This window comes from Sebastes umbrosus, chromosome 11, assembly GCF_015220745.1.
Source record: "Sebastes umbrosus isolate fSebUmb1 chromosome 11, fSebUmb1.pri, whole genome shotgun sequence".
In the NCBI taxonomy this organism is placed as follows: domain Eukaryota; kingdom Metazoa; phylum Chordata; class Actinopteri; order Perciformes; family Sebastidae; genus Sebastes; species Sebastes umbrosus.
The window spans coordinates 5,801,789-5,827,268 of NC_051279.1; the positions used below are offsets into that span (position 1 = coordinate 5,801,789).

General features: G+C 41.8%; 1 protein-coding gene across 10 annotated transcripts in view; it reads right to left on the reverse strand.

Moving 5' to 3' along the window:
• LOC119497118 (DNA-binding protein SATB1) overlaps positions 1 to 25,447 on the reverse strand; it is a 72,453-nt gene extending 47,006 nt beyond the window's left edge. For 2 of the 10 annotated variants that reach the window (XM_037784989.1, XM_037784981.1), the window contains exons 1-6: positions 12,447 to 13,894; positions 10,396 to 10,634; positions 6,668 to 6,844; positions 4,890 to 5,016; positions 2,859 to 2,912; positions 556 to 679 (exon numbers count right to left, since the gene is read on the reverse strand). In XM_037784989.1, the coding sequence (XP_037640917.1) occupies positions 556 to 679; positions 2,859 to 2,912; positions 4,890 to 5,016; positions 6,668 to 6,844; positions 10,396 to 10,609 (696 nt within the window). In that variant the 5' untranslated portion in view covers positions 10,610 to 10,634; positions 12,447 to 13,894. Of the gene's footprint in view, positions 1 to 555; positions 680 to 2,858; positions 2,913 to 4,889; positions 5,017 to 6,667; positions 6,845 to 10,395; positions 10,635 to 12,446; positions 13,895 to 24,595; positions 24,623 to 25,004 lie in introns of those variants that run through there. The other 8 variants (XM_037784984.1, XM_037784980.1, XM_037784987.1 and 5 more) reach the window with 8 other exon arrangements.
• Between the last annotated feature and the right edge of the window lie 33 nt (positions 25,448 to 25,480).

Consider the following 25,480-nt stretch of genomic DNA (forward strand, 5'->3'; position numbering starts at 1 on the left):
CACTCACTCCAGAGCTGCCTCCATGATATACTGACTACACTGCCTGTTAATACAATATCTGCGCCAGTGCATTCTATCCAACCTCCCAGCCGACAAAAAAACACAGAATATAACACCTGACATGTGAACCTACGTGCAGCATATCCCAGCCTGAAATGTTGAGAATTAACTAAATGAGAAAAAGAACAAAGACAATCCAGACCGTTCTGGGTCCGGGCCAATGTTTATCTAACAATAACCATACGTTCAACAACACCTCTGCTTTTTGGCTGCCGTTGCATACAAGTGTGTGTGTGTGTGTGTGTGTGTCGGGGGCGGTAAAAGGAAAAAAATCATGCGGCAAAACAAATGACAATAGCCATTGATTTGGATTTTCTATGCCGATTCTCTTTCCCACTTGATCAAACTCAGGGCATTTGATAAGTAAAGGATAAAAGACAGTGGTGATGGAGATAGGGGTGTTTGTTTTGTTGTGCAGTATGGTAGCAGGGGAGTTGGGGTTGGGCGTTAATCTTTTTTTTTTTTTTTTTAAATAAGCAGACTGGGCTTCAGCACCTGTGATAAGGGACATTCTTTAGCCAGAGAGCTCTGATTCATGTCTTTGAGTAACTCCTTGAGGGCGTTTCTTACTGTAGAGTGGCTCCATTGCTCGGGCGGCAGGTCCTCCAGCTTAGGACAACTGTGGAGAGAGAGAGAGGAGACAAACGGGGGCGGAGGGGGACAGGGAAGATAAGATGGGGAGAGGAGAGGAGAGGGGAGAGGAAGGGGGGGGAGATAGGGATGTAGAGGGAGAGGGGAGAGAGGAGAGAGCATGAGAAACAATTCAGATGGAGAAGAGACAAAGATAGAAAAGGAAAGCCAGCAGCCCTGATGGTATCTTAAATGAAATGATAAAATACACAAGCCACAAATTCAGCAACACAATATCAAAACGATTTAATCTGATTGTAAGTGTTGGACATTCCCCTGATATATGGAGCAAATGGGTAATAACACCAATCTTTAAATCTGGAAATAAATTTGACCCAAACAACTATTGAGGCATGAGTATGAGAGGGGAGTTATCCTGCAGAATCTTTAAGACACCAGACCGCAACACAGTTCCTCGTCCAACGTCATTGGATTTCAAACTGACTCAATCTGGCTAAACAGCCGGACCCTAACAGTGACTGAAGTGCAGATTAATGTCATTATCGAAAAATTCTTTCGAATAGTTTTTCTATAAGGTCGATTGATAGTTTAGTCCTCGTCGAAAAACAGTGAAAAAAGATCATCACAAGTTACCACAGCCCAAAATGACGTCTTAATATTGCTTGTTTTTGTCCGACCAACAGTTAAAAACCCCAAAAAGATATTCAATGTATAATGAATCAGAGAAAGAAGCAAAATACGATTAATAGATTATCAAAATTGTTGATAGAGTTTCAATTAATTGTTTCAGCTACTAGTGATGTGTTCTGTTGAGAGCTGGCAATTTGGGAACAAAACACTTATATCAGAGGTTTAAAACAGTCCAAGCTAGAGATGCACGGATCGATTGGACAGTTTTCAGCTGATCGGTCATGACCGGTGAGTGTTGAATTTCTGATTTTTTGCCGATCACATTTACACACGTGCCGCATGGTAAACACACAACGTATCGTCGGTGTGTTAGTTCTTTAGGGTGAGTGAAGAAAACATAAAGATCGCAATTTGTGACAACTGCAAGTCCAAAATAAAGCTGTGGAGGAACAATCTTAAAATATTTGTAACAACTAACTTAATCAAAGACTTATTATATTGTAATTCATTCCCATGATGCTGCTCAGAGTAATCAGTGACCAGCATGGAGCTGAACAGCTAACGTTAACGGAGGTCGCATTGACTTGCATTATGACGCGCTCAAGTTCTACTCAGTAGAAGTAGAGTATTGAGTATTGGACGATGGTAAATTATAACGCTGTCGTGATGCATGCGAATGTAACCTTGTAAAATGTCGTTTTTGCCGAGAAACTTGAATAAATCCAGTTGTTTGAAGGAGATGTTTTCACAGCAATATGAAATAGATATTAGAGAGGGAATTATGACCTGTTTAAAATCCTAACACTAGCTCGAAGCAGCTTATAATACATAATTAAAAATACAAATGCCAAGATTTTTTTTTTAATCAAAGCAAATATTTAAATATAAATACGATCATTTATTTCCTCATCATTTGAATTGTGTGTTTTATGCAAATAACCACTGTACTGTAGATGACGATAACAAAGTCAAAGGATAACATTTAGTTGATGGTTTACACTGACTTTGGGATGGTTGAAATTATGTTTTGGTACAGTGGTATAAAAAGTTAGGTCGGAGCCTTGCTGTCAATTATAGTTCTTAAAAAGAAAATCGCAATCGGCAAAAATCTGACTTTTTGAAAAAATCGTAAATCGAAATCGCCTACGCAAATTGCTTTCGGTGCACCTCTAGTAGTCCAAGCCTGTTTAAAATATATATATTGATGAAATGGCCAAATCACTGGAACAATCAGATAGACAGAGCGGTAGAGACAGAGAGAGAAAACCAGAGAGAAAGAAGAGCTGAACACACGGGCTCCCGCTCTTTTTTTCCTGCTGCAAGCGCCCCTCCAAGACAGACAGATTTCATTTGGCGCATCAAGCAGATGCATCTGGAGATTGCTCTGTCTCTCTCTCTCTCTCTCTCTGCCTGCCTCGCTCTCTCTCCGTCTTTCATATTCTCCCTCTCTCTCTCTCTTTCTCTCTCTCTCCTGATTGTTCTGATTAGTTAATTACTTTATACAACACATCTGCTCGATTGATGCATGAATTATACATCAGCTGCATGTGGCGACTATTATTTCGTGTTACTTCTACCTTCCTGGCTCGTTGTGCTCGGCGAAACAATTTAAGGTGTTACTGGCTAGATTTCTGCAGCAGTCGGGGCGGGTGGGGTGGGGTTGTTGGGGGGTGGGGGTGGGTTTGAAGGGATAGCGGGGCGGGGAGAGAAAAGGGGAAAACAAATACAAAACAATAACAATACTGACAACAATATGCAGCAAAATCAAAATAGATTTATATATCACATAGAGATTGGCTTTGACGTGAGCTGGTGTTATGGAGTCGTGTGCCGCAGGGATTCAGCTCTACCTGAGAAACACTCTCGATTTCTGGGTTTTTGAAAATGAGAAATATATTTACATGGTGGGTGGAGGAACGTGTACCGAGCACCGGTCCAGTTCACTTCTCGTGAGCGAGACATATGTGCATGTATCGCTGAATTTCGTTAAAACCTGCCTTGACACTTGACAAGCACGAGAGAGACGTTGAGCGAGGGGTGATGAGTGTACAAATGCATGAGACATTGTGTGTCCATAAATCTGTCAGTTGGTGTGTTGGAAAACGTTACGAGTGAGGAGATAACAGGAGAGCGGAATAGAAAAAAGAATGCGTGCAACGGTCGAGGCTAACATCTGCTTGTAAGAACAACACACACTCACACACACACACACAAACAATGGATTTTCCAGAACACCTTAAACTGCTCCAGCAGCTAAGGAAGCCTCTGGGGAGAAGGAAGTGAGCAAGAGGAGGGAAGGAGGGAGAGACGGAAAGGGGTAGTGGAGAAAAAAGACAGCTATCCATGCATTCAAGGCTAGCATGCCGGAAATAAACACAACCTTCTGTATATTCTGGCTGGTGGACGTGTTCACATCAGTCAGTGTGTGTGTGTGTGTGAGTGCTTCATTGGTGGAGGTGGGTGGTGGTGGTGGCGATGACGATGGGGGGGGGAGACACAGAAGGAGAGAGAAGGAAGAGGCAGAACGAGGTAGAAAAAGAGTCGGAACAGCAGCTGGCACAAGCCTCCACGCCAGTGCCACTCCACTGTGAGTGCGTGTGTGTCGTTGTGCCTATGAGCACATACGAGCCTGTTTGCGTCCACGTCTATAAATGCTCGTACGCTCTCGCTGTGCGTGTATAAATACGACGAAAGCCTCACTCCTACCGAGTAGCATTTAGCATACAATATGGTGACACAAGACAGCTAGCAGCTCTCCATGTAAGAGGCTTGTTAGTCTTTATTATTGTATGAGATGTAGATTCAGTAGGAACACTGTATATTTCACTTTAAATAGCCGGTGCAGCCGGGGTTTATTTATGGAACTATTTCAGGTGAACAACCGAGTATTCATCTGCTGCAGAGTCATTTTTAGCCGTGCGCAGTCTCCAGTTGCCCACTACATTCATTTGATTCATTTTTATGAAAAGAGCTAAAGTAGTGCTTGCTATCATATATCATTTGTACCAATCTCCAGTGCAAAAAATGCCCTTTTTATCTGCACATTAGTTAACATCACTTACCGTTTAAATGTAGAGCAGCTACAAGAGATAAATCTACCTGACCGTTCATCCCAGTATAAGCTAAATCGTTACTATGGTATCTGTGTTCCCATCACTTAACGGTTAAATTGACAAATAAACCAATCAATGTTTCTTTAGCACCATTATGTGAGGAAGTTTTACAATGTTTTTTTTCGCATTTCCTGTGAGAGGTCAGTCTGTTGTTGTGTGTGAGTAATAGAGCTATTCTCAGTATCAAACATGCAGAGGGCATCGGCAGATTGGCACCTGCCTCTGGGCATACAAGACGCGCTATGTGTGTGTGAGCGTTGGAAGACTAATAGGTAAAACTGTGCCTCCGTGTGTGTTAAAGCAATCCAATACTGGTGTGTGTGTGTTTGTGTGTTTAAGGTTATGACACTGCACTTTAGTGGGCGGTAGGCAGGTAAAAAAAAATAGTTGTATGAACACCTACACACAGTTTGGATTGGTACACATGTATGCAAGTGTGTTGGTTTCTAGTATATACTGTAAAGGGAAATGTGTGTGTGTGTGTGTTCTTCTTACCTGTGCAGCTGGATCTTAAGCGTGACCACGTGGTAGACGTCCTGCAGCATGTCAGCCACTGTCGCGTCCGGTGCGTCTGTCACGTATGACAGGGGGACGGGGTTCCACTTCCCCACCTGAATCATACCTGGATGAGGCACATATGCACACACACGTGAACATGGACACACAAAAGCACAAGAATGGACACAAGAGCAAACATAAAAACAGAAGAGAGTACATCAGCACGAAGTCCATTTTAGTATCTTAGCTCGCTGTCACAAAGCTGCATAACTACAAAAGAATTACTTTATTTTAGGGCTGTCAAAGTTAACGCGATAATAACGCGTTAACGCAAATTTGTTTTAATGCCACTAATTTCTTTAACGCATTAACGCAACTTGCGATTTTTAGGTTGTAGCGGGCTCAGATACTGGTATCATATGAAACTAGAAAAAACCTAAGGAATCCATTGGTGCCAATCACGTCATACTAGCTTGTGGCAAAGGAGGATAAATAACGCTACGAAAAACTGGTAAGGCCATTTTCAAAGGGGTCCCTTGACCTCTGACCTCAAGATATGTGAACGAAAATGGGTTCTATGGGTACCCACGAGTCTCCCCTTTACAGACATGCCCACTTTATGCTGTTGTTGCCTGTTGGGCTGCAGTTTGCCATGATATGATTTGAGCATATTTCTTTATGCTAAATGCAGTACCTGTGAGGATTTCTGGACAATATCTGTTATTGTTTTGTGTTGTTAATGATTTCCAATAATAGATTTATACATACATTTGCATACAGCAGCATATTTGCCCACTACCATGTTGATAAGAGTATTAAATACTTGACAAATCTCCCTTTAAGGCGCATTTTTAATAGATATAAAATGTGCGATTAATCGCGATTAACTATGGACAATCATGCAATTGAATATTTTTATTTATTGACAGCCTACTTTATTTTAAAACAGTAACACATGCACAGTATGAATAAAGCCACGTGCATTTACACTACAGGCATTTTGGTACCATAAATGCTCCTCATATACTCTATTTGCCACTGAAATCCCAACAACCAAGTCAGAAACTCAAGTGGCGGCCCACACAGCAGGAAGTAAACTTATGGGAGAGGTGGACTGGGATGTGTGTGCGTGCGTCTGTGCATGTGTGCGCGTAAGTGTGATGGACAGGCTATAATAAAAGAGCATGCTAAGAGGCACCTTGAAACAGCCAGCCACCCTCGGCCTGCGTGTGCTCAAGTGCAATTAGCAGACCCTTTCCTCCACCTGCCCCTCCCACCCACTGAGTCACTGAGTGTATGTGTATATAAATATATACTGTATGAGAGTGTGTGTGCGTGTGTGTGTGTGTGTGTGTTGCTTTCTTACATGCACAATATGTGGATGTGCGTGTAAACATCTTAGTGTGCATTTAAACTGTGTGAACGAGCATACACCTGTGTGGGAATGTGCGTGTGACTTGAGCATCTCCTGTCTGGGATCAGTGTCAGGATGTGTTACTGTGGCTTCAGATCTGCTGCCGGTAGGCTATTATGGTCACAGTGTGTGTGCGTGTGTGTGTGTGTGTGTGTGTGTGTGTGTGTAGCATGTGTGTGTGTGTGAGTGAGGCATAAAGAGTGTGTCCAGAAGTAGCAGGATGTCAGAAAACGCTGTAGAGAAGACGCTAATGAGCATTAGAGAGATAAAGCAAAGGGGGCAAAAGAAAAGAAAAGTGGCAGAAGAGAGAAGTAAATGAAGAGATTTGTGATGAGAGTCAGCGAGCGACATGGGTGGTTACCTTTGGCCTGGGCCGCTGAGCTGTGGGAGTAGCCCAGCGACAGCAGGGCCATCTCGATGAGCTGGTTGAAGAGCATGTCCTTGCGCACCAGGACGAACTCGGCGTGCTCTTCCTTGCTGTCAAAATCCATGGGATTCTCGTAGTGCTCGACCACACAGAACACGGGCAGCATGTTGCCTGAGGACACAGCAGAGACACGAGTAAGAACCGAAAAGGGGTTCGCATTTCTTCACATGCAAACTTTGACCTTCAGTATTCTGTGTGTTTGCCCAGATTAATATTTAGCGCTGGCGATTAAGTTACACTGAGGTTGAGTGTCAAGGGATTATGAGTGAGTGATTAGATCGCTGCTGAGTGGAAGTACTGGACAGAAATTAACTATAGGATGAGTTTGGACCACAAAGACATTTTTCATCTTTTATAGGGCTATTTCTATCTAAACCCTCACCTCTTTGTCTCAGTGCCAGACTCTCACATCAACGCAGGGAATCAAACGCTGCTTGGGTGCACAATTTCAGAGGCTGCATTTGTTTTATTTAGAAATGCTTTCCATGATCTTCCCCCTTAGTTTTTCCGAGATGATGCCATAACATTACAGAGATGTTGCACTATGGATTGTTGTGAGTTTAATAAGCAAATGTCTGTATTATCGAGAGAATTATCACCTAAAGCTCAGTGTGAAAAGCAGCCACAAAAACGTCTTCCTTTTGGCACAATCAAGTGTTTATTCACTATCAAGGTTCTGGGATCACAGCCTTTCCTTCTGCCTGCCAACCCAATATCATCTTCCCATGATGCAGTGCTTCAAATCCCGTACCACCTCTGCGCCCTGAGGTTTACTAGTCTGTGTCAACAGTGGCTCTGCTGTTAGGTGGAATGAGCAATCCTTGTCCAAAGACTGCCGAATGTTCAAGCGACCCGCTGTGCAAATATCACCCAATATGCCATTTTTTAAAATAACATCCCTGAAATTTAAGGAAGTTTAAGGTTCAACGTGGCCTTTTGGAAATGCTGTCAAAGTGTTGATGGAGAGTATCTATTGCTTACTGTACTACATGAATCCTACACTGTTCATGAGGTGGCCTGTTGCCCTACTTTCTCAGTATGTCTCCATCACCTGAACACATTTCTGTACATTTATCGTCCTCGCCGATTAAAATGATTCACATTCTAATATTTTCCAATCCCAGGCATTCCAGAAGATGCACACAGCTCTGGCAAAACAATCAATAAGCCGACAGATGCCAGGGAATGTGCTGAAAGAGCTGCTTTTCTCCTCCCCTGATTTTAATAGATAAAGATCTAACAATAAAGACTGCTGTGTAGGTTCATTTGGGGGATCAATACTGGCTTTGTTTCCAGGGAGCCCAGAGAGGGCTGCGGTAAATATTGTTTCGGGCTCGGACACAATGCCCACTGTGAGCCCTCTGCGAAGCCTCCGCGGCGGGTCGCCCGCCTCCCCTCGGCTGCTTCACCCTTTACCCAGGAAGAGGCTCCAAAAAAATGGCGAGAGGGAAAGGGGGAAGAGAGGAGGGGAGAGCAATGAGGAGGCCTGGAGGAACACGCGTCGTAGGAGGCCAAGAGAAGCAGAGATGATGAAGGTGAAAAATTAAGCTCTCTCAGCTGGAGCGCGACACGTAGATTAAAGGAGCAAATAAGAGAAACGGCCCATCCGAGGACACTCACACAGCCGCATTCCAAGAGTTCCTGAGTCCCTCTTGCCCAAAGAAAACCAAACCAGCCAAACAAACAAACAAGACGAGCCGTAGCTGCCAAGTGCTATTACATACAACTCCGAACCTGCAGGTTTTAAACTCATTTCCAACCCACCCAAAAAAGAACATAATCATAAAAAGGTTCATATTTTGGATAGCTTTGCCCGCCGTGTTTTTCACGAGACGACACCAGTTATATTAAAAAGCTATGTCATAATCTCAAAGTAAAGGCTCCCTTTAAACAAGAATGGCTCTTAAAGGACTGAAACTTTCCCTTAATAAACAAATGTCGGAGCAGGAGGGCTGCGGTCGGAGAGAGAGGAGCGGTGACACAGCGCCATGTAGCACGACACAGGAATAATTCTCACTGTGCTCTTCTATTAGCTATTGTCTGGGCAAATAACTGTGAGTGTGTGCAGTGTGTGTGTGTGTGTGTGTGTGTGTGTGTAAAGAGACATTGTAAAAAGGAGTTTAAGAGTTTTGGAGAGCGTGCAGGGGGTGGCGGTGGGTGGAAGGTGGTGTGTGTGGGAGGGGGGTCTATTTAAACTGCATTTAAATAGCTTTCCAGTATTTACATGGTTTATTCTTCTCTTACTCGTGCACAAAGGCACACACAAAGTTAGTTCAACTATATTTGTTTCATAATTAGTAGGGCTGCACCCTCTTGGTCGACTAATCAGTCGTTTCGGTCTTAGTTGACTACGATTTCTTTAGTCGATTAGTCATTTTTTATGTTTTTTTTAATGCTGAATGACGTATTTATAAGAAGCACATCTCTGGAGAACAAGATTTAAAGTGGTGTTTCAGTGTGATTCTTTGTGGACAAACTCAGTTTTACAGACCTGTCGACTAAATCAACTAATCGAGTGTTAGTCGACTAAGAATTTCTTTAGTTGAGGATAGCGATAGGGGCCGATCCAACTTTTTTCAATCCGATAACGATAGCGATACCTGGGCTTTGGGTATCAGTCGATACCGAGTACCGATCATATACCAGTGTTTAATTAATAAGCTGTAAGCCTCACTGTGTGGAAGTGACTGGGATCTTTCTTTTATGTGTGAGGCAACATCAGGCTTGACTTAAACATTGCTTTCCTAACTTTGTAAAACAAAATGTAACAAATAAATTCATATATATGTAAATTAACTGAATTGTTATTAATTATGTACATAATAAATCGTACATCAGCAACTCGGTAAAAAATCTTCAAAATAACAGGAATTATAATTCAGAAACAGATTGGTCAAAACTTAAACAGGAATTAAAATTCCAGTATATAATGCATATATTACTGTATATAAATATATAGAATTGAATTGAATAGATCGGCCCCATTGTCACCGATAACCGATCCAGCTATTTCAGTCAATATTGGCCCGATACCCAATCTGGTATCGGTATCGGTGCATCCCTCGTCGAGGACAGTCCAAATAATTTCTTTGTAGATTCCTTCATTGATTATTTTGTCAATTATTTGATTCATTAATTAATGGTTTAGTCTAGAAAATGGCAGAAATTAGGACTGCAACTAATGATTATTTTCAGCAGCGATTAATCTGACAATTATTTTCTCAATTAATAGTCAGTCAATGAATCAATCAATGTCAGAAAATAGTGAAACATGCACATGACAGTTTCCCAGAGCCAAAAGCGACATATTCAAATTGCTTTTTTTTGTCCCACTAACCATTCAAACACCCAAAATATTCAGTTTTCTATCACATGAGACAAAGAAAAGCTGCAAAAATCTTCACATTTGAGAAGCAAATGTTTGCTTGATAAAATCTATTAATCAATTCATCGACTCAAATTCAAATTTCCCAGAATCCAAGATGAAGTCTTCAAATTGACTGTTTTGTCCAATAAACAGTGCAAACCCCGCAAAATTTGCAATCATATGAAATGGAGAAAATCAGTAAATCTTCACATTTGAGATGCTGAAAGCAGCAACTAGTTGGCAATTTTGCTGAATGAATGACAAAACTAAATAAAACACACTCTCTCGCTCTTACCTCTCTTGTGGCAGGTCTTCAGCAGGTGGCCGGTGGGTTTGTACGGGACCCCGGCTAGTTTGGCCCCGGTGCTGCCCAGCCTGGCCCGGCCCAGGGGGCTGCCGTTCTGCTCCAGCCGGGGCAGCTTGGCCGGCGGGGCTTTGGCCTCTGCCATGCTGTTGACCAGGTCAGAGTTCTCCTTGCCCATACACGCCTCGCTGAGATGGTCCATCATTCTCAGCACCTCTGCTCACTATCACCTGGGGAGACACAAACGCAGAACCGTTCAGCCATCAAGCGGAGAGAAGATATGTGTGCGGCATAAAAGAAAGCACTGAAACGTGATACGAGGGGAGTAATGAACAAAATCTTTTGTGTTGATGTCACTGACGTGAAGACGTGGTGGGACGTTTTTATAGAGCAAAAAAGAAAATGTGCTTTAAGTAATTGAAACCTCTGAGAACACGGCAATAACTGTCAATTCGCTTCAGTTATGACGACTCGGGCCACGGTGACGTTTTCGTGCCGCTGTAATGTTCCCATTTTTCAACACATGTATTATGTATGGGTGTCCCACTAGAGATTCCCATGCGAGAGGGGGCAAACAAGCCCCAGTTTTTAGTGCAAACACATTAATTTGCTGGGAGATTCCACTTGAATGAATACAGTGCAGTTCAAGGAACAAGGTTCTGCTGCGGCGCACGCAGGGAGGGAAAAACGTAATTCGGTTTCTGAGTCACTTCGTGTGGCTTCACATTCATGACGCAGCTCGGAGGGGAAGGGAGGCGAAAGGCCGCAACGTCATTTTTGTTTGTGACAGACGCACGCACACACACACACACAAACACACACAGTCAGTTACATGATGACTTTACAGGTGTGAACTTATTTTTAGATTTTTAGCAAGCGGAAGATATTCATGGAAAGGAATAAGTTCACAACTTTGGGATGATGGGGGGAAAAAAAGAGGCAGCAGCTTCTGGAAACTTCAAAACAGACAGCTGCTGACTCATGAGGACAATCATCAAAAAGTTAAAGATATATAGAGAGGAAGGAAAAGATGGAGGAGCCTCTATACGGCAGCTTTAACCACAGGTGCTTTTAGTGCAGACACAAAGCTATATTGATTGAGGCTGAAGCTGCACGAATCAGACATTATTTGAACTCACCCCGGAGTAAACTTTAAGATAGATAGATAGATAGATAGATAGATAGATAGTAACTTTATTGATCCCGAGGGAAATTCAAGTTTCCAGCATCACAGTTCCATAGTGCAAAACATGTTAGTAAAAAGGCAGTAAAAAAGTTAGTAGTGCAAAGTACAAAAAAATATACCAGATATAAAAAATACAAGGAGATGAAGAAAACTGTTAAAAGTGAATATACTGCAGGGTAACAGCTGAGATACAGGACTATTAAAAATGTGAATATAGTACAAAAAGTGACTGTTAAAAGTGAGTATAGTGCTGAATAATAAAATATAGGAGATATACAGTAGAGACCAGGGGATTAAGAAATGTCAAATATGGAATATAATGTGGGATGAGAAATGAGGTAGAGAGTTAACAGGGTAACAGCTGTGATACAGGACTATTAAAACAAAGTGAATATAGTGCAGAAGAGACTGTTAAAAGTGAGTATAGTGCAGGGTAACTCCAGTAGCTTAGTCTATGAAAGTGCACTGTGTGCATTAGTATCTGTCCTGCACACCGTAGATGTGTTAAATGGCATAAAACTGCAATGGAAAAGTAGTTATTTTCTGCATGCAGGTTAAATGCTGATGAACATGAATGCTGTTGTCAAAGAGTGACCCACCCCCCCCCCCCCCCCCCCCCCACCATGCAAAAGATCATGAACTCCTCCATTCATAACATGCAATGAGGCAAATAATAATTCCCCCCACAAAATAAAAGGGGGCCAAAAAGGAATCCAGATACACAGTCCAGGATCCAGGTCAGGATTTTTAAATGACCTTAAAAAACACACGCACACACAAAAGAGGAGTTTATGGACACAGAGTTAAGAAGGAGGAGGAGGAGGACAAGTTGAGTGAGAAACAAAATCTTCCAAACCTGAATCGCAGCACTTCAGCAGCACTTGGGAGCATATATATATATAACACCAGCGTCTTCTTCAAGTTTGGCCAGGGTAGAAAAAGAAAAAACTCCTCTTCCTCTCTCTCTACGTGTGCATGACAGCAAATCTAAAGAAAATAGTGCTTAAAAAGACGCTTTCTCCGGCTCTTGCAGGCGGTGCTGCGAGGAGACAACAACAACAACAACAAGCCGGCTCTGTGCGAGAGACGACGAGGTCGAGATGGACCGAGACAGGCGAACATTTGGTAATATAGTGTGTGTTGAGTGTGTGTTGTGAGTGCGTAATGGAGCTGTGTCCGTTAGCTGATTCCGTCCAACTGGAGGAAAAACACGGATACCGATGGAAGAAGAACCGGCACCGACATTTAGCAACACGAAATCGGTTACTTCTGCTGCTTTAGTTCGCACCACAACATCATCCAGCCAGTAGAAGACAGAAAAGAAGCGACGCACCTCTCGGACGCACAGTTCTAATTTCTAATGATAATAAACCTCCGACGCTATAATAAATAAACGCGCAGAAAAATAGCTGAACGTCTGTCGGCTCTAGCTTGGATTTGACTACCGGCTGCAGACTGAAACCTCATGATAATAACTCGACGATGTGCAGAGACGATATGTCGAAACAGGGGGTCAAAAAGTGCCGGTTTACTTTCCGATGTCGAGCATTAGAATAAGGCTTTGCTGTGGATGCATCAGAGTAGTGATAGTAGGAGGTGTCCTGTTGGCTGGTTGGTTGGTTGGTTGGTTGGTGGATCCGGACGGAGCTCCTCTTTCTTTCTATATCTCCCTCTCTTCTGTCTCTCTCTCTCTCTCTCTCTCTGTCCCCATTAAATTATTAGTTGTATTGACTCATCACTCCTCCTCTCTCTCCTCTCTCCTCTCTCTCTGCTGCTCTGCTTGTGCTTTCCCTTTCTCCTCCTCATTTCTAATGCCGAGCTGCTGCTCAGTAGAGAGGGGGGTAAAAAAAAAAAAAAAAAAAAATTGAAGATAGGAGGGGGTGAATGTGTGTGTGTTGGGTTGGTGGAGTGAGAGAGGAAGAAATAATCCCCCTTATAATAAAATAATAATGATAATAATAAAAAAAATAAATCCCTCCGCCGTGTCTCAGGACAGGAAAAAAGTCCTGGTGGAGAGAAATAAAAGTGGAGAAAGAAAAGTGGTGAAGGGGGGAGAAAACACACACACACACACTCATGCATACACACATTAACACGCACACACACACACAGAGAGAGAGAGAGGAGGAACGGTGGTGGTGCGATTTCCGGCTGTGCGCGCAGGAATTTTTAATCAGCTTGATTAGAGTGAGGCGGTCCTGCATTTATTACTGAGTAACACACACACAGATGCTCACGTGCACGCACGCACACACACACAACACACACACCCTACATATATATATTTTTTTTTATTTACTTTTGCACAATAAATAGTTTTTATTTTACAAAATATTACACACATCTTAAATATTTATTTGTTTTTTTATATATTTACTTTTGCCTAATAAATAGTTTTTATTTTACAAAATATTACACACATCTTAAATATGTATTTTTATTTTTTTTTTATTTACCTTTGCTCAATGAATAGTTTTTATTTTACAAAATATTACACAAATCTTAAATATTTATTTGGGGGGTTTTTTTATTTACTTTTGCCCCAAAAAATAGTTTTTATTTTAATTTTTTTTTCACATTCATACACATGATTTGGTCCAAAATAGCAAAAAGGTATAAGGAGAACTATTTGACCTCCAGTCAGTTCTGACTGAGAAAAATAAATAAACCATAACAATAAACTAAAGTGTACCCCAAAATACATTTTTGCATTTACAGACAAGCTTTTTATGTGAAAGCTAGTCCATTTTAAAGTTGCAATTGATAAAATTGAATAACATTCAGCCACTAGATTTATCCGCTTTTTTTCCACTTTTTTTGCACTCTCTATTCAGCATACTCTTATATAAAGCACAACACAATATCTACTCGTTCTCACTGAATACAGTGAGGTTTAATAAAGGAAAAAAAAGAAACTGATTTTTCATAACCAAATGCAACCTTTGTGGGTAACACCAAAACCTCAAGTAACTTACATCAGTTAAAAAAAACATTATTTTAACTAACAAGAGTTTGTTAGACTTACTTCTTATTATATATCAAGTTCAAGACCTTTATTTGTCCCAGTGGGGAAATTGGTTTTGCCGCAGTAGCAAACAACAACACCTGATCACAATAAGACAATATACACATACTGTACATTCCCACATACTAACACACTGAAACAACTGTATGCTATGAATTAATATCACAAATCACAAATCATTACGCCTAAAAAAATGGGTTGTTCAAATGGTAAAAACTATATATGACTTCATTCTTTAGACCAGGACTATAATAAATACTGAATATGTTCTACATTTATATAGGTATTACTTTATATCTTGAACTCTTAAAAGGACCACCTCATGGCAATAATTTACACTAATAAATATTTATGAGCCTTAAAAAGTGGGAAGGCTCTATTGTCCTTCACACTATCCCTGCTGCTTTCAGTGTCAAGATGCAAGGATTACTCAATCTAATATTTAGTTATTGCGTTGTAAATATAGTAAAACACATATATTCTGACATAATATAATCACCAAAGAGAGCATATAAATTCTATTTTTTCAAAAGGGAGTTTATTTTCATATAATTTAGGTCAGTTTAATAGCACCTAGTGTTAATGTTTGCTTTAAAAAAGTAGTTATATACTATAATATAATATGTGACACTGCATCTATGTACACTATGTTCTTGTCAGTAAACAAACAATGTAAAGATGGCAGATATTTCCCACCTCACATACTTTACCTACATAGCAAGTCTTACTGTATTATGTCAAACTGGATTATACCAAAATATTAGACAAGCTAATCTCTGTTGATATTGTCAACAGAACCCTGAACTGTCAAAGTGGAAGACGAACTGAAGCGCGAGGTAAGAAAGGAAAGGAGGAATGTTTAGAGGCTGGAGAGCGACACAATCTCTGCAAACAATAGCAAGCTGGAAGGTTTTCTCAAGTTGACGTGCGAGCTATTGTCATTATTTTGTAATTATTTCATGAACCTCTCCCTGCTGGCGGGCTTTGTTGCTCTCGAGCAAAAATATCAGACAAGGTAATCTCTGTTGATATTGTCAATAAACGCCTCGTATGGTGTTTGTACCTAACCTTAAGGTGGCCTAATAATAACTGTTTCACTCTGACACTCAGACTAATATGTGGTGGACACACACACACACACACACACACACACACACACATATAGGTGATAAAAAAAGCACCAATGCTGTCTGCTAATGTGAGGCGGAGATGTATTTCCATTTTTAGGTATATGACGAGCCAGCGAGGTGAGAGTGTGAGGCAAAGGTCATTGTCAAGACCACAAGGGAAATGTTTTTTACACACACACACACACACATGAAGTATACTGATATATAAATAGTATGTAGGATCAAAGCAATACCAAAGACGTATTCATTAATTCATTACTGCCACAGATTGAACATTAGGCTTTTTGTTTTTGGCAACAGAGGTTTATAACAAGCAAGGCGCGGCGATGTGATCCGATACCTCTGACCAACATCCACATCAAACGAAAACGAACGAGCGCGTCCGTCCAGGTTGTGTAAGAACAAAAACAGGAAACCAACAGAAAACAGGAAGTGTGTGTACACCTCTATCGCGACGACGAACCCAGAGGTTGTGAGCTGAGCGTGGAAGGTCAGGCTCGTGTGAAATGCTACATAACACTCTATACGTGCTGCTTACTAATAAATCTTTTGCAGGGCTCATAAACTCGCTCTGTGCGAGAGCACAAATACAGCGACGCTACATCGTCTCACACAAAGCTGTTGTTTCATAAACAATGCAACGCCACAGCTTCTCAGCTCAGCTCGACAGTAACCAGCGTAAGGTGACGACGACATGGTGAAGAAACTCTACGGAAGAACTGTGATGAGAAAATCATTCAGATTTACGGGTGTTTTTGCAGCTCGGTTTTTAGGGGAAATCTTACTGGAGTCCCTTTACAATATGTCTGAAACTGGAACAGATCAAAGAACCAATCACGGAAGAAGTGATGGTGTATCACTGCGTAGTAGAAATACAGATACACTTCTCATTCAACCTCTAGCTGTGAGACCAAATCATTGTTCCACCCACCCATGTGAGGTCAAAAGTTTGTTCATTTCAAAAAGACATTTGTGTCCAAAAAATGCTGCATTAGAAATTCACAGCAGAAGGCCAACGGTGAAGCTTTTAACGGAAAAAATAATACAATGTGAAACTCACCCTTCCGGACCTGAGATGGAACAATGTCTTGCAATATTGACACCTTAGTTTAGCGCGAGGTGTAAGTTTTGAGGGGGCGGCTGCATTGTAAAAGGGTCCCACATCTGTGGTTTTATTCTAACAGGAAATAGTAGTCGTTGAAACTGCTCGTATATATAAGACCCCGACATGTTTGAATTCACGAGCAGAAGAAGCTGCTGCACAGATTCAGTGATCAATTCTTATCTTAACCATTCTCGGGGTTTCAGGGAGCTGCCAGCACTGTGTGCTAAACACAGCTGCGGTGTGCAGTGTGGTTAAATGGCTCTGCTGTGTGTCTGAATAAAGGACCCAAACTGGGGAGTAATTACTATATTTTCAGAGATTCATTCCGACATGAAAAATGTGACAATAATTTCCACAAAGTCACTTAAGACATGAAAGTAAAATTCAAAAAATGAATCATGTTGAAGTTGCAGTCTATCTTGAGCTCTTTGCTACACGATAGGTGCATTAAAGAGAAATCATCCTGTTTTTTATATTTTTTTATTTAGAAATATGGAATATCACGTAATATTTTGTCTCTAAAAAGGATGTGCAGCATTGTACTGTTCAGGTCCATTGGTGTCACTGTGATATGTAGTAACATGAATCGCACAGACAGGCTGCAGCTCTCCCCTCCCCTCCACACACACACACACCCAAAACCTCCCCACCGGATCACTTTGCATCACCTAGACCTGCACGCCGTCGCTACACAACATTCTGCATGTTGACATGTTTCCTACGTCGACATGTTTTACACGATGTTTCACTGCAGCTCCCGTTTCTCTCTTTGCCTTTTTTTGTGTGTGTTTTTTCCTTGGCCGCAGTTAGCAGCGTTCGGAAAATAGGAGCGACGGTGAAAGCAAGCCATTGTCGGCAAATGCTCTTTTCTATCTGGCATGACGCAAGCAGCCGCAGTCATTTCCACTGTGATTGTCGGGCACCATCAGAGAGCATCGATAACCCCTGCCAGGCCTTGGCACCGCCAACAGGTGCCGGCACTGCCAGCTAGGTTGGCACCGACGCGGCTGTGAAAACCCTCTGACATCCAGAAGGGCACAGATTTGCACTGAATGCACCACTGAATCAACACTGCTGATTATCAATTAACATATACCGTTTTGTATCACACAGAAAAGAGGGGAAAAATGGGTTTTGAAACACAGAAAGCCTGTTTAAAAATACTAGCCGTGTGCTGTTCTAATCATGTGCTGAATACAGATTTAGCTCTGTTCAAGGTGGGTTTTTACACGCCGGTGCGGCTTTGTGTCGGGGAGATACAGTACGTTCAATTGTTCAGCCGAGATCCTGTGCCTGTTGGCTACATTTGTACAGAAAATATGAAAAACGACATGAGAAACATGACAGACTGGATGCTAAATTGCAACAAAAGACACCTCAGATTTAAATGTCAGGAGTCAGCATTACACCGCAGATACATTTCACCTTCACTGTGTGTATTACCACAGGTACTGTGTGTTTACACCATAACACACTTATCAGCTCACACATCTGCTTTTTAAACCACACGCTTACGTCTCAGGAGGAATTAAATATTATCTCTATTTCTTTAAAAGGACACCAATAATCATCACACAAAGGGGGGAAAAAATGAATAAGAAAATGCATTATTGTTGGCTCAACATCGAGAAGCGTCTTTATTTACTGTCAGGCGAAAGCCGGCGCCATCGCTTACTGTACGTAGGTGTTGTGATGTCTTCATGCTCGCCACTCGTGATGCTTCTAATGGGCATTAATACGATTATTTGGATTACTAATACAAATTAGTCTGCGCATCCAGTCTGAGCGAACAGCATGGGGCTAAGCGCTGTCACCGGTTTGACTTTGAGCTCTTTCTGCAAGTGTCTCCCACAATGAAAACACACACGTAAACATAATGGTATTATTAGAGGCTGCAAAGGATTTAATAATGTGTCTGGGAACATGTCAAAACACGCCTGCATCGCTGTGGGTGCACAGATGAACCTCAGTGATGTACAGGAAGACGTGTACAGTAGATGCCGTGCAAAACAAAATAAATGAAATCTGAACAAAAGCACTGATTGATGCACAAGTAGATCATATTTTATGTGTTAACAATTACCCTTTTAATTTTTCATTATGAGGGAGTTAATGCAAAAGGGAGGTTTTTGACTATTGTTTAGTGCCGTTGGCATTTGTAGGTCATTATGTGGTGAAAGGAGTTTCAAAATGCGCTACAGACTCCAGACTAAACCAACACATGTGCGACGAAAACAAAAAACAACAAAAAAACAATATGGAAAGTCAAGAAATCTGGCGTTACAGGCATAATGCGTCATCACTTTGTCCGCTTTGTCTTCTCAGAAATGCAATCGTCTGTTTGTGAGCGACACCTTTCTTTTAAATGACTGATCTTCCTGCACAACTGTTGCACAAAAAACACAGCCCAGGTTCACTCCTCTTCCTCGTAACACATCTGAGGACCATGAAAAATTGCTTAATCAGTTGTTACGAGTTAAGCACACAGATAGACTAAATATTCCATAATGAACATATCCTCCAAATCAAATTAGTTCCATGTTTTCCATTAGCCTCTCATGCATCTAGTGTGGCTTTCAATTACTGGCGAAATAAGGTGATTTCTGCATTTCTCATAATGTCCGCGCTTCGGTGTGGGAGGAGGGAGAGGGGAGAGAAAGAAAGAACAAGGGGGGATGTAATGAACTGAGAGTCGACTCCTAAGTGCTTAATTGTTTTATAATCACATGAAGTCGACAGAAATAGAAGCGGAGCGAGTGGTCTCCACCTCAGGTCTGCTGACAGTAAGGCCTAACGCTGGTCGGGCCTCGAAGGGTCTGTGTGTGCGTCGCCGTGGAAGACGAACATCTTTTTTTTTCAAGACAACCAGCGCTCCACTTACACCCCTTGTTCTCACATCGTAACTCTCAGCTCTCGACACCCACCCCTTACGACGTGTGGTGTGCACTGTACACAATGCAACTCCCACGCAGATGCACGCCACACACACACACACACACACAGAGACACATGTACATCCGCTGAGTGGCGGCGAGCGTGCTCCGGCGCCGTGTCGAACAAGGTATCTGGCCTCAGGGTCCGGACCTCGGCCTGAACCCTGACACTGCAGTCGGCTCCCGTGTCATCAGGTCGACGTCAGCCGTAATTAACACCAAGCGAGGTCAGGTAAGGCCCGTGTCAGTCTTCCTCACAGGAATAGAGCTACAAGAGGAACCTTCGCCACATTGTTCATCACCTCCTCACTCTCTCGCTCTCTTTATCAAATTCTAAAACCAATCAGTCACAGAACAATCAACGGGCATTTTTAAATAAATGACTTTCCTGTCACTGCTCGCTGGACTCCGGTCATCACCTGACCGTATAATTAAACTCTAATTTCTGCCTCGTGGATCGCAACAAATAAACAACTATGGAAATACAGGAGTGTGTTTTATGTGTGTAAGCAAGAGAGAGAGAATGAGATCCTGAAGATGGATTTGTGGCGCTGACAGAGGACAGACTGAAAGGTTGCCACATCCTGCTCGGTGAAGGACACGGCAGCCCAGGCCTTGTGGGGAGTTCTTGGGAGTGTTAAAAGAAACGAAGGCAGGTGATGGGATGGTGTTACTCGCCACAGTGTGCGAGAAGTGGCGCTACGCTGAGATGAAAGGAGCGATGGGATGCGAGCATGTGGGGGGAGACGGCTCTTAATATCGAGGCTTAGGCAGAAGTATTGAATGAGAGGTGCAGACTTAAGGATGCGGTTCTTTATCTACATATTTTTCTTTGCATATTTAATCCCTCGTCAAAGGACGCATCATCCATCCTCTGACGAACAAAACAGTTGATAAGGCAAGTGTGTGTGTGTGTGTGAGACTCAGACAGAGAATACAGTATCTGTTGAAATTGTTTCATTGGAGTATGTGGGTGGGTATTAACAACCTGATCTTAGCGGGATGCGCTTTCCTCTAAATCGCTCTTTTTTTTTTTCCTCTCCGAACAAAGGATTCAGAAAAACCTACACAGATTGGATAAAGACAAGCATCGGAATAAAAGACAATGAGTTTTTTTTTTCCTCTCAAGAAAAAAAAACATACGATGAGACCTGTAATAATGTGATTTGAATCGTGAAAACTTAGATGTATACGCTTGCTTAAATTATATTTGCCATGGTAGCATGAAGCGCGCTAAATAACAAGAACAAACAAACACACACAAAAAAAAAATCGAACATAGGAGGGATGTCATTTTTGTAAAAAGCGTGACAAAACCGACATGACGGACTTTGGGTTTTTTTATCTCGCGGGGAGGACACGCCAACCCATTTGACGAACGGGGCTGATTGTCAGGACCCAAAAACAATGTGACGCTTTTATCGCTAAGCCAAGGAATCTGGATCAACAGTATGCAAAGCATATGCCAGAATAAATGCAGTCAAACATGCTGGGACTGGGACAACATAACCCCCCTCCTCCCTTCTTTTTCATTTATATAAAGAACTTTCCAGATAATGACAAAATGAGCTGTAACTCCCGAATCACACACTAAGCACCCACCCAGGGTGGTATGTCTGTAACTGTCGGAGGGGGGCTTTCTTACATTTTTTGAGCCCTGGAATGCAGCGGTCCCTATTAACACAGCAACCTTTTCTTTTTCCAAACTAGTTGCAACATGTCATCAAAAAAAAAGACGCTGGGAATCATTGTTATCTCTCTCCTCTATTAGCAATCATAACAGAGCTATTTCATACAGAGGAGGGGTGGGTGGTTTGTGGAGGGGTGGAATCCCCAAAGAGCCACACATTAAAAAACGAGACAGGCCTCTTATTTACTGGCGACAGTCTAATAAATACATTTGCTGGCAGCTAAACAGGTATTTACTCTGCTCCCTACCACAGGTATAATTTCACTGTTTGCTGAGCTGTTATTTTGCTACAGAGATAATTATCGAGGTGGTAAAGAAAGACGATTAATGGTTTTAGCCGAGATATCAGTCTCAGCAAAGTGAGGCGCAGCCCTGCTCTAAACACCCAGCAAATACCCAGCAGCAGGGGTTTTAATAACCGGCATGCAGGAATTCAAAACTCCAACTCAAAGCTATAAGACAGAGTTACAAACATATAGAGGTTTCTTTTTTTAGTGAACACTTTCCCCTGGACATTTTTATTTTCCTGTAAGCAATAAAAACTGATGATTCAGAGCGTAATTCAATTTTAAATCGAAGTGATGAGGCATTCTTAATATCGTTTCTGAGCCGCAAAAACAACAAAAGACATCACAACCTGCGCTCTCTCCAACATGCACACTAATTGGTCTCTCAGGGTCAAACTTTTGTCGTCTACTCTCGCTCTCCTCTGACAACCTGCTCTTCAGCGTCTGTTAACCTGAGACCGAGCGAGAGCTCGACACGCCAACACGCAGACGCTGGGTTTAACTAATCTGCTCGACACTGGAGGGGTACAAGGTTTAACCGGTGAGGCACAGAAGTCGTCGCCCCTCCTGTCCTGCAGTTCACACACTGCCGACCTGATGAATAAAGGAGGTTGTGATGCAGACGCTGGGATTTAAAAGGAATAGGCAGCGAGAGATCCCCCACTGTTTGTGAGAAGCTGATTTCCTGCTAGTACACTACTACAGTACAGTAAATGCAGCGTGCACTAGTTTCGCTTAGTTGTAATGAAAACAAAACTAAGCTCTGAGGGGAAAGAAAATGAGTGTAACAAGGTTAAACCTTAAAGTTAGAAGGTTCAGAGGTGTTTTCCGAGACTTCTTCCTAATGGTTGTTGTAAGAACTGTGAACACATTCAAAGGAATTAATTACACGCTAATAATCTACGGCAGATGTTTACTGCTGGATGTGTGTGACCTGGCGCCATCATCGCCCTCTGATTCTTATCATTGCTGCCAAACAAGTTTATGTGTTGACATGTTCGCTACACAGGCTGACTGTGGATGTGTATTCGAGCATTTATTTGTGCCACTTTTAACAACCACAAACTAAAAAAAAAAAGTGGTTTCTAATGAAGAGCCGAGGAGGAGTAAAACCGAGAAGTATTTGTTTCAAGCTGCCGTTGAGGCTTTCGTCTTGTCTGAAGACTTTTTACAAGAAGTGATACATGGCAGCCTGAGACAGGAAAAGGGCTGCGTGTCATTGCTGTAAAAGGCACTGACCAGATAAGCCACAGCACCTTGAACTGCCACAGATCTGCAACGATAAAAGGAGAGAAACTCACCCATTGCTGTGCCATAACCTGTTTTTGTTTTTTTTTTCCTCCATAGAGAGGTGCCATGCTTGACCTCGTGATCTTACGTGAGCGACACGACCCGACAGCAAGATATTAACTGACACCGATTATATGCCCTTTAATTATCTGATCAAGTTTTAATGCGACCTTCTACACCGGATTTTATTGTGATTTTCTCTGCACTTTATGATCATTTTCACGGAGCACCACGGCTAAATTAGCAAATATAATCTTCATGGCAGATTATACCCACAATACAAACTCTAGTCTACATTAGATGAGTGTATTTGTGCTGACAGTATATATATATATATATATATATATATATAAATAATCAGAGTAGCCATGCCGGTGTGTGAACTGTCAGCTATTTTCTAAATGAGCAGAGACTGAAACCTTTAAAAACCTGTAAACCACAGAACATCAGTGCCCACGCACTTTTAACATGTCAATACATCTTCTCATAACTGCTTATCACACACACACACACACATACACACACACATACAGGTCTGGTTCTACCTGAAATTACTTTATCAGCACTGTGACAAAAGCCACAAGGCAGTCCAGACAGCATTACTACACCATCTCTGTATCATCACATCTATGTGACTGACTCACACCAAGTCATGCAGAAAGAGAAAGAAAGAAAGCAATAAATTCATTAACTGTTTGTTTCCATGAGTCCATCACACCTTTTTTTTTTTTTTGAGAGTACACTTCATGTTACAGCAATAAAAGTGTTGAAGCAAGTTGACACGTAATTAAATAGTAAGTATATGGAGAGAATAAATGAAGTGGCTCTAATGGCCTAATAAAAAGTAGTAAAAGTGGATGGGCAGTTGGAGCTGCAATAGCTTCAGCATTTCTAATAGATGTGTGATGTCAGCGGTTTGATGTGTCAACACACACACTTCATTATAATGAGTAAAAAGAAAATTATAAGTCCTGACAAACAAGATGCAAAAAAATATGTCTTCATAATCTGAGAGAAAAATATAAGAACTTCAAGCAACTTTGAACCTGAAAGTCCTCAGGTGAGGAGCAGCATCACTTCTGGCTGCACGCTGAAGAAGTTGTTAAATGAATTAGAGGAGATGGATGTACTTAACCCCACGAATAGCACGAGTGCGCTGCTGCTTATTCGTGCGGAAATGGCACAGGCCTGTTTCTGCACATTTAAAAATAATAAAAAGTTCTAAAATGCATGCGTTTATATTTACCATTAAGCATGACATTCATATTTTTTCTTCCTCTTCTTCTTTATGAAATATTAAATCCTAGCAGCCACTTTTGGTCTGTGTGGGTTTTAAGTGATTTCGAAGCTGTAAATTCCTTTTAATTCATTTAGAACCGACTCATTTATCCCCGAAGAGATGCACCTTATTTTTTTTCAGTCATGCAATAAAATTAAAATGTGATTTTAAAGCACATGCAAAGAGTGAAAGAACGAGACAGATTTGGTGATGAACTATGTGAGACATCGTACCTTTAAAGTCAGCAGTGATGAACTATATCGTACCTTTAAAGTCAGCAGTCGTCCGACCTCTAAATATTAAATCCTAGCAGCCACTTTTGGGTCTGTGTGGGTTTTAAGTGATTTCGAAGCTGTAAATTGCTTTTAATTCATTTATAAACCGACTCATTTAAGAGATGCACCTTATTTTTCCAGTCATGCAATAAAAATGTGATTTTAAAACACATGCAAAGAGTGAAAGAAAGAGACAGATTTGGTGATGAACTATATGGGATATATCGTACCTTTAAAGTTAGCAGTGATGGACTATATAGGATATATTGTACCTTTAAAGTCAGCAGTGATGAACTATATAGGATATATTGTACCTTTAAAGTCAGCAGTGATGAACTATATAGGATATATTGTACCTTTAAAGTCAGCAGTGATGAACTATATATGGGATATATCGTACCTTTAAAGTCAGCAGTCGTCCGACCTCTTGTTTTCCATCAAAAGTTGAGCAACCTCTTGTCTCTGCTCCACGACACGAGAGATCCAAAAATAAAATAGGCTCTGGTGGGAGGACAAAAAACTGTTTTGTTTTTTTAAAAAGTCAAAAGTCCTGTGGTTGAGGAGGAGGAGGAGGAAGAGGAGGAAGAAGAAAGCTTGCTGGCTGCAGGAGGAGGTTGGAGTTGGAGTTGTGGAGGAGCGCACACCACGGAGGATGGAGCGCAGAAATGAAGAGCAAACCGAGCAACCAGCGGAGGTGAAGTAGAGGAGAGGAGAGGAGTAGAGGCATGTGAGGAGGGTTTGCTGCCTGCTTTGAGAGGAGGGTGGAGGGGTGGCAGGTAAACGAACCGCCCCTCCCCGTTTTCTGATGCTCAAATCGATGATTTGCCAGCTGTGGCGCAGCTTGTCTCATTGCCCCACTTTGGTTTTTACAGCCGC